Source organism: Acyrthosiphon pisum, chromosome X (assembly GCF_005508785.2).
Source record: "Acyrthosiphon pisum isolate AL4f chromosome X, pea_aphid_22Mar2018_4r6ur, whole genome shotgun sequence".
Lineage (NCBI taxonomy): Eukaryota > Metazoa > Arthropoda > Insecta > Hemiptera > Aphididae > Acyrthosiphon > Acyrthosiphon pisum.
In genome coordinates, this window is record NC_042493.1 from 7665626 (window position 1) to 7675825 (window position 10200).

General features: G+C 27.6%; 2 protein-coding genes across 2 annotated transcripts in view; both read right to left on the reverse strand.

The window, feature by feature from the left end:
- The window catches only part of LOC100164803 (ATP-binding cassette sub-family A member 1-like), a 32964-nt gene extending 29235 nt beyond the window's left edge, over nt 1-3729 (reverse strand). Inside the window, exons 1-4 of the mRNA XM_029492829.1 lie at nt 3240-3729; nt 1312-1424; nt 854-1008; nt 41-265 (exon numbers count right to left, since the gene is read on the reverse strand). Coding sequence (XP_029348689.1) covers nt 41-265; nt 854-1008; nt 1312-1424; nt 3240-3280 — 534 coding nt within the window. The 5' untranslated portion in view covers nt 3281-3729. The remainder of the gene's footprint in view (nt 1-40; nt 266-853; nt 1009-1311; nt 1425-3239) is intronic.
- Nucleotides 3730-7741: 4012 nt separating this feature from the next.
- LOC115035142 (ATP-binding cassette sub-family A member 3-like) lies at nt 7742-9823 on the reverse strand. Its single transcript, XM_029492830.1, has 4 exons — nt 8347-9823; nt 8127-8281; nt 7906-8061; nt 7742-7819 (listed from the first exon to the last, which is right to left on the reverse strand). Exons 1-4 carry the CDS (start codon nt 9821-9823, stop codon nt 7742-7744), a joined length of 1866 nt encoding a protein of 621 aa, XP_029348690.1.
- Nucleotides 9824-10200: the final 377 nt, after the last annotated feature.

Consider the following 10200-nt stretch of genomic DNA (forward strand, 5'->3'; position numbering starts at 1 on the left):
ATATGAGCAATGATTATATTAATCTTACCATTAATTATACTCTGTTTTCTGATGATACTTCATTGACAATAGCTTTATTTTTTTTAGAAATGGTTACAAATGTTGGCTCCAAATTTTCAGGAGAATTATCTCCAGCACGGTAATATACACTGCTATCTTTGTAGGTGCTTAACGATATTTTTAAACCTTTAGAGACAATGGATTCACCGATTGAATTATTTGTTAATTTCATAGTTAACAAGCCCAACAGTATTGGTCCAACTCCCTAGAATAATAATGAGGATAAAACTAGTTGTTAAATGCCACTTGTTTGTCACATCATATTATTATATTTATAATACACCAGACATCGTTAGTAAGGAACTTTATGGAAATTGTTATGTGTACCTATATACTAAGTATTATATTAAGTATTTACTATGCTTCAATTATTTGTAAACAATAATATATTATGTATTTTAGATTCTAAGCAGAGCTGATAAATGTATATCAATGTGTTTAGTTTTTTTTTTGTGGTCATTTTTCATACTAAAAAAAAAAATATTTAATCTTCAATTTCAGGGTACGTTCAGTTAGCAAATTGGATGTACTTGATATTTTGGGAAGTTAAAAGTAAAATAAAAGTCCATACCTACTTTTCTTTATAATTGGGAAACACGGGAATAATACACATCGTACATAGTAATACTGTTTGACAAAAGCAATTTTGTTATTTTGTTGCAATTCAAAAATAAAAACCATATATTATAAGAACTAGAAGTTCTCACTAAATATTTATATTGGCAATTATTTTATTCATTATTGAGCTCTTTATGATCATTTAAAATTTAAAATTTGTTATTTTTTCACTAGCTTGGCGGTGGCCAATAACAAACCAGTACCAATAGAAAATATATTTATAACTTACAAAAAATAATGATGGAATCCATCTTCTGTATGTATAAATTGCTTTTTTTCCCAACAATACTTTCAACCGATTTTTCATTAAACTTGTTTTACTTGTATATTCTGGAATAAATACCAATATAATAATAATATTAAGGAATATCAGGGATTGTTCTTGTATCAATGTAAGTATAAAAAACTGTTGTAAATATCAAAAACTATACACATAATGTATCTACTAACAATGGAATCATCATATTAATAATGAAATAAATTGATTATTCATTAAGAATGCAACATTCAATTATTATTTTAATTTAAAGTCGTATAAAGAGTGAAATTTAGGAGAAGCTTTAATCTGTTTACTTACAGTATATTTCATTTTATTTCAGAATTTCATAAAAGTACTGAGTTTAAAATATTTACTTTGTGTGATATCATTATTAAATGTTTCTTCTGGTTCATCTCCATCAACTTCAGTTATGACTGAACTATGAACTATAATATCATCTTCACTATGTGGTAAATTTTTTTCAGCTCTAAAGCAAATAAAACATTTTTTTCTCAATAACAATTCAAACAGTGTAATTTATTAATTATTTCTTATTTTGGTGACATAAATTGTATTAAATTATATTTATTTAAGTGTACCTACTTATTATAAAATCTTTTCAATGAAAATTAATAGTTTGGTTCATTAAAATTAGTATAAGTTTAATTAAAAATGAAATATTTAAGATTGAATATTAATGTTATAGAAAGTTGGAAATATAAACTAAATGATAAACAGAAAAAAAATGATTTAAATATTTACTAAAAATCAAGTAAACTGTTATAACTTATAATATAGAGTCGTAAGGTGAATGATCAGTAACCAATAATGATCCATATAGGGGTTAGGTTAGAAATGGCTGCTAGTTGTAAGAAACACTATTTTATCTATTGGATGATGCCAGAAAATTTAGGTTTTATAGAGGAAAATCTATCATAAATAAAAAATTAAATTAAAAATGGTGGATAAGTGGATGTCGCTCTGCTGTACAGTAGGTTACAAGTGGGTCACTGTATAATGGATGGTATTAAATTTGAATTCAATGATATAATGTCACTGTATAAGAAAAACGATTCTGAGCGGATACGGTTTGTCAGTCTAGGTATTAGACAAATTATAGGTATACTTATCTATAGCATTAAAAAAAATTGACCTATAATACCTAGGTATCAATAATAAATTCTAAATTAATCATATCACAATATCCATTAGGTAACGCGTTATTCATCAACAACAAACCGTGGTACTATCATAGATATATAATAGTATACTTTAGAAGTTTCAAGTACCCACGAATAATATTATACAATCACAACAAAATAACCGTTTTTTAATATGCAATTTCGTCCAAATTTGAGCTTAACAATAATCAGGAGCCTTGTATTAAATTTTTACACTTTTTGACCCAATAGATAAAACTTTATTGATATTTATAGAAAAGAAAACTAAAAAAATTGAAAACCGACAATGTCCATAAACAACTAAAAAAGAGTCAAATTATTTTCAAAATTTTATTTTCCCATTTTTCCTTAATTTTTCTTTTATTTTTCACGGCACTTTTGAAAACTACTGGAAAAATTTTACTTTTGACCCCCCAAAGTACCAACTGGATTCACTTTCCTATTAAAAAAGATACTGTTGAAGAAAATCCAAGCACTTTTACTGTCCTAAAAGGTAATGACAGACACAAAAAAAAAAAAAATATATAAAAAAAAAAACACACATCATTGTAAAATCAATACATTCATCGTTCCACTCAGAATCTAAAATATAATAGTAATTAAATGAGTGAAAATTTAATACATAGTTTATACATAATTTATATGTAGTTCATATCAAATGTATGGTAATATTAATATTATTACATTAACCTTACAAAAATAACATACTCAATTTGTCTTATAAGTAAACATCCGCATGTGTTATATCCATCTTACAAACATACAACGTGGCAAATTTTACATTCACAATTATGCATTTTACTCTGTAAGTTTTAAAACTAGAGTGATTTGATCTGTTATAAACCTAAATGGTAATATTATTATGCAAGACACAAGTTATGACCTTTTTGAAACTGTTTATTTTTTGTACATTTTAAAACAATCATAACTCACTTAAAAATAATAATATCAATAAAATCATCCGAGATGATCTAAATAATTATTTTACTTTTATAATTTATAATGGGTAAATTTACTCTAATTTTAAAAATATCAGAGTGAAATGCATTTTTGTTAACTTAAACTTTGCTACCTATATTGTATGTTTGTGAGATGTATTACTGATTTTGTAAAAAGATTACTTTAGAAAAACTTCTTCCATTGTTGTACAAGATAAACCCATTCCTTTTATGGAAAATGTTTCTCTATTACGTTCTAATATTTCAAATAATTCTGGAAATTGATCAGTATTTTCATTAGGTAAATTAATGACAACTTGAGCAGTCAATGAGCTTTGAACTTCTGCTTCTGGTATAATGTTTTTAATTGCTTCTATAATTTTAGATTCATCGCATGGTTCTTCTTTTACAATTGTCAAATTATAACCAGTACCTGATAATTTTTATGAAATGTATGGATTATTTTATAATGCTTTGATTGATTCATTTTATTCCTACCATAAGCTTTTTTTAAAAATAATGTAGAGCCATAACATTTTACTTGTCCATGGTCCATGATTGCAATCCTGTCACCAAGGACATCAGCTTCTTCCATAAAATGTGTTGTTATCAAAATAGTTCTTACTCCTCTAAAAGACTAATAAAATTAGAAATCTAGTTAAAAATGTATCAGGAAGAGGGAGTTTTAAATACATTTTAAATACAAATATTTATGGTATAATAATAATTTGTTTTTACCCAGTTCAGACGTCTTAAAAATATTATTAATAAAAAATGTACCTTTAGGTATTAAAATATCAAATTATAATGAACAAAGTCTATAGGCTGACTGACAGTCTTCGCTCAGAATCGTTTTTCTATACAATGATATTACATCATTGGTTTCAAATTTAACACTATACATTACAGTGACCCACTTGTAACCTACTGTACAGCAGAGCGACACAAACTTGTCCACATTTTTTTTAAACTGTTATTAAAATTTTATCAGTGTACCACGTACCTGCATATCTTACTATAATTTGAGATTTTTTGTTGTAAACATAATACATATTCATAAAATATTCACGTTTGTACTTTTAGGTTAATAAATAAAATAAAAACATTACGGAAAATTATTTAAAATGTATGTACCTATTTTACTTTTAATAAGTATAACCTAACCTAACCGGCGGTAGATCGCGGACCCCGTGCTGTTTGTACGTATAATCGTATGATTTAACTCTAGAGTATCAAAGACCAAAGTTACACCAAGCTTATCGTTTTTACTTAATTCCATCTACGGCGGATTAATATAATCAATTTATACAAAATCCTAACCCAACCGTACTAAAATCTGATGAATAATAAAAAAAACACAAATTTAACCCTTTTTAAATTAACCTATCTTCTACCCACAAACATTCATTTTTATATACACATATAAGAAGAATGGGCTGAGAGAATGGTAAAACGACTAATGTTGGCCGCGTCTCCTTCAGTAGCGATGGCGTTACGCAAGTGGGTGTACTCGTCTGTTCGTAACTTCGACTGATTGAAACGAATGAGATTGAGACGCTCCATTAATATTCAAATTAAAAAAAAAAATAATAATAAATACATTTTATTCTCAACTAAAATCCTATAACCCATAGCAACCATTAATAAACAAAAATTTTTATCGTAAATCTCAAAATTCCTGTTATAGCACGTTATAGCTGTGATCAATTCCCTTTTTAAATTAGTCTATGACACTCACAAAGAACGTGTCTTTCTATCGGTGAAAGAATTTTCAATATCGGTTCAGTAGTTCCAGCGATTACTTTCGACAACGGTAACTAACGACTTAGCACTAATTTTTAGTTTCCGATACTTTCTTACGTACCGACTGAGATTTAAATAAATACTGGTAGGTATTGTGTGCTGATAACCAGTAGACTTGCAAAATATTATGATTGGTGAGTGACAACTCTATAACTTTCCTTTATGGCTCTACCTTAGTAATTTAAAGAAAGTTCCACATTGGTAGTTAATCAAATGATCTTGATGGACAATAGCTGCCATAATTCATTTTTACATATTGAATTTACTTATTACTTATTAATATATACATTAAAAATTATACAAACGAAAACATAATACAATTATAAAATAAAATGACAAAACCATGTTGAAAATGAAATAAATTGCAGGAAAATATATATAATTTTTTTATTCCTTTTTATTAGTATAAAAATAATTTTATTTAATATATTAATTTTATTAAAGTTTAAATTTGTACCTAGAGAATATTAAAAATTATTTTTAATTATTCATAGTATAATATTTTTAAGCAAAAGCAGTAATTTATTTATTGATGGAATCTACATTTAAATTTATTGTTTTTTTTAAGAACGAAAATGTCAAAGGTAGCATAAATGAGTATAACATCTAATTACAATAAACTCTTATACTGTGACATTTAGAAAATATAGTTAGATAGGTATTTTTGTTGGTGACCGGGGACCGGCGTGTTTTTAAAAGATCATATGGTACTAATGGATAGTGTTAGGTAGGTGTGTAATGATTAGTTAGAGGCTTAGAGCGCAGATTTTTATGCTCTAAAAAATAAAAAGTATAAAAATATTTAAATAATCTATATAATATATATAAACGAGTGTGCTGAGTGACTGATTCATAACAACGCAGAGCCTAACCTGTTAGAGTTATCGATTTGAAATTTTGTGGGTAGATTAATATTATTATCCCATGAATATATCCGGTTGCCAAACTGAAGGTCGTCCTCCCGGCCGTATAGTAGTATTGGGCGCTCGAGTATAATAAACGTAAAATCATACATTTTGAAGGCTATGACTTTCATAATAATGATTTGTACACATTTTTTTTGCACCATCATTCTTAACTCGTCACCAAATTTGAAAAAAAAAGGTTACCCGGTAAAGTAGACTTATACCTCAAACAAAATTATATTTGAATTTTTTACATGACAAAATATAATTTTATATCTTCTTTAAAATTTTAGCGAAACCCAATAAAACAAAGGTAAATAACCATCTTTACCCTGAGAAAGGAACAAAAAATGTTATAGATTATGGTCTCCATGATACCTATAACAACATTTTTTGGGTCAAAGCTCTCGCTATGTAACATATTTTTACAATTCTGACGATGTTTTTTCTGAAGATTACCTATCACTATCAATAAAAGATACATATCGGTTACGTCGTTACGTATATAATTATAAACAATCTACGGCGATTATACTATAGAGATTCAGATTTGTTTCTAATTAGGAACTACACCTACGGCAGTACGGCCTACACCACGAGAGGTAAAAGAAAATTATTCGGGGTCATAAGAAATTTTTTTTATTGAAAAACACACAAATTGTTAAAAGATCAATGCGTTGCTTATCTATATATATAAATAACTGTACATTTTGAATTAATTTTAACCTAACCGATTTTGATAAAAATTTCAGGGCATATTAAAATTGATATGTAGATAGTTTCTGTGAAGTTTGTACGCTGTGCGATAAGTGGTTCTGGAGTTATGGCCTCTTAAGTGCACACCTGGCGACATGATTGAGTTAACAATTTAAGTTGCGGATTAAACTAATAATAGTGTATTGCATATTGCTTGCTATTGGTTACCGACACCTTTGTTGATTTGTATTATTATTTTTTGTCAATATCTTTTAACTATATAAATGTGAAATGAAAATCTTTGTACAGGGTCAACTCTGGAACTACTTATCAGATCTCCTTGATTTTTTTTAAATGAAAGAGTATATCATGGAGAAGGTTATTATGAAACAAAATTTTAGGAAAATCCACCGGAAAAGTAAGAAATCTAGAAGTCAAAAATAAAACAGTGACGCAACAGTTTAGGTTAGGATTTTGTATTAATTGATTTTATTAATCCAACATAGGTAGAATACGACAAACTTGATATAACTTTGATACTTTAGAGTAAATCATACACTTACATACAAACTAGGGGTCTGTGATCTACCGAAAGTAGATTACCTACCTAATAATATACTGCTGCAAATCAGAATTTTTATTCCGGGCAACGGTAAGACCGGATTAAGACATTTTGAGGCCCTAGGGGCCAAAGTTTTAAATGAGGCCTCTGTACGAAAAAAAAAAATAATGTATAATATATAAATATTATTTAATATTAGGCACCTGTTATAATAAATATATAGATATTAGGAACATAGCAATAAATGATGAATATTGTATCAATTTATTTATAAATTATAATTTACAAGCTTTTTCCACCGCTACATAATCATTGATTATTTTTTAGATGATTTATACAGTGTTATAGCATATAACGATAAAAGTAATGGACAAATCTGAGGCCCCTAAATAAATTCTAACTATTGAGGCCTGGGGGGCCATGACCCCCCTGGACCCCCCTTTAATCCGGGCATTGGTAACCATACACCGAATATTAAATAACGAATTGAACAAAGTTTGAGACATATAATTGAGATGGTACATTTTGTTGAAGATGGTTCAGCTTGTTAGGTAGGTATATAAAACTAAGCAAATAATTAATTTAAAAAAAAATTAATAACAAAGATTAAATCAATACTAAAAGAAATTTCTTATTCTACCCATTTATATAAATAAATAAATATTATACACACTTAAATCTAATAAAGAAAATTTAAAGAATTAAAGATAAATTAATTATTATACAATAAGTAAGTCCCACATTTCTCTTCGGGATTCAGGATCCATTCCAGATGTTGGTTCATCTAATATAAGAATCTGAAAATCAAATAATGATTGTTTTACCTAGTTACTCATAAATTTAAAATATAACATAGCTAGTAGTAAAACAATTAATATCTTACTTTAGGATTTCCAGCTAACGCAATTGCAAGAGATACCTTTCTTTTCATTCCTCCAGAAAGATTACTCACTAGGTCTGCTTTCTTATGCAATATATTTAAAAGTTTAAGCAACTGTAGGCCCTTTGATTTTGCACTTTGCAATGACAGACCTTTTAGCTAAATTAAATTATATAAATATTAAAACTTCCTTAAAATTTATAAATTAAACAATTAAAACATACCATTCCAAAAAATATTAAATGATCCAGAGTAGTCAAATAAGAAAAAAGTAAATTATGTTGAGGACATAAGCCAAGATCTTGTCTAAAATTGTCAATGTCTTTAAATAAATCATTCCCATTAACATATACCGTACCATATGTTGGGGATAATAACCCTTTAATAAATAAATAAAATTAATATAGTTGTGTAATAATAATCATTATAAAATATAAAAACCACCTGTTATAATTGACATTGTTGTTGTTTTCCCAGCACCATTGTGACCTAAAAGAGCAGTAATTTGCCCTTTATATAGATCCAAATTTACTCCATTAACTGCATGAAAATTTCCAAAATGTTTATGTAAGTTTTGTACACTAATTCCAACTTCATAATTGTTTGGAGGTTTTTCGAAAAGCCTACTGTTGCTTATACCGATGGGAGCCATTTCAATATTTTCGGTCTTGTTTTTTGGCCATTTACACAAGAAGTTAAATGGTTTTGCTATACCAAATCTTCCTGGCTTGACTGAATCAATGTACCAAGCAATAAATCCATATAATAAACAATCAACAACAAGCATCAGTAAAATTAAGCCAACCGAAAAATTGTTATCGCCTTTTCCAGTAGTAAATAGAGTGGAGAATTGAAGACCTTTTCTTTGAGTTTCAAGTGCCAGTATAGGTGTATAAGCTAATGATATTGCATAGTTTGGAAATAACGTGAATAGTGTTTGAATTATAATGTTTGGAGAATCGTTTAATAAATGTAGGGGTAACATGTAAGAAATACACCATACACTACTACCAACAATTAAAGCAATTAATGGATGATTGAAGAAACTACTAATTGCAAAACAAAAAAATACTCCAGCAATCATATAAGTCATTAATAAAATCCAGAAGAGTAATGGATTTGTACAGTTTAATATCATTGTTGTTTGGCCAATAGATGTTCCAAAGCAAGTAATAAACGTGATAACTGTGATTGATATGGCATATACAAAAAAGTTGTGTAATATCCATCCTGTCCATATCATCCATGGCTTAAGACCCATAATTTTCATCAATTCTTTTACGCCCGAATCTTTTTCTTCGACGACTCTCTTAATTGTATAGGTACACATTAACAAAAAACTTAAAACGGTGAGTAACGGAATCAGTGCTTCTAATATAAGTCCAGATAACGAACCTTGTATGTAATTTGAATAAGGATATGACTGAATTGCTAAATTATAGTCATTTATATTAAGACCACTTTTATTATTGACACTCAACAAAATAAAAGCTTTGTCTATGGTTAACTGTAATGCTACAAATCCCATAAATAGGTATTTTGAACCTTCGTACATAGGTCCAGGCAATTCTAATATTGGAAACAATTGATTTGTTGTCCATGATATATATGTGCTTCTTATCTTGTATTTTAAAACCTTGGATTTTATAGTTTCTTCAAAAACAATTCCATATCCACTAGGCGATAAATTACTTTGACTTTCATTAAATTTGCTTTTAAATTTGTCTATCATTTCATCTTCATTAATAGCTGTTCCAATGTTTTCAGGCAAAATATTCAATTTTGTTTTTACAATGTTCATAATTTGTTCAGCTTCAGTAGTTTGTGGAGTATATATAAAATCATACGATGATATTTCAGACACAAAACGTAGATATAAAGAGTCTTCAGTAGTAGGGCTTGGTATAGTTTGGTTTATCATTATAGGTTCATTTGTTTTATTTTTTGGAACACGTGAATTCAAAAAAAAAATAACAAACATGGTACTAATATTTCAATCATAGTATTTAACCAATGTCGTTTTCGTAATTGTAAGCTTTTCCATAAAAGTACTTTTAGTTTTAGCCACATCTTTACTTAGACTCTGAAAAAAAGAGAATATAATATAGGTATACCTAGGCACTTTATAAATATATTCAATAAATAGTATTGTTTATGTCATAATCAGACATTATTTAGTGTTAAATAAGAGATTTTTACCATAATATGTTAATTATCTATTATCTCACATAATTATATTGTCTCCGTCTTATTTACGAATAACAAACATAAATTTACTTTTGACATAGATCCTATTTT

Excerpts from the sequence above, each read along its gene's own strand:
- LOC115035142 (XM_029492830.1), bottom strand. The coding sequence starts at position 9,823 with ATGATAAACCAAACTATACCAAGCCCTACTACTGAAGACTCTTTATAT. Across the intron at positions 8,062-8,126 it reads ATTTAATATTTTTTGGAATG|CTAAAAGGTCTGTCATTGCA; the intron begins GTATGTTTTAAT and ends AATTTAATTTAG. Across the intron at positions 7,820-7,905 it reads CGTTAGCTGGAAATCCTAAA|ATTCTTATATTAGATGAACC; the intron begins GTAAGATATTAA and ends TTTGATTTTCAG.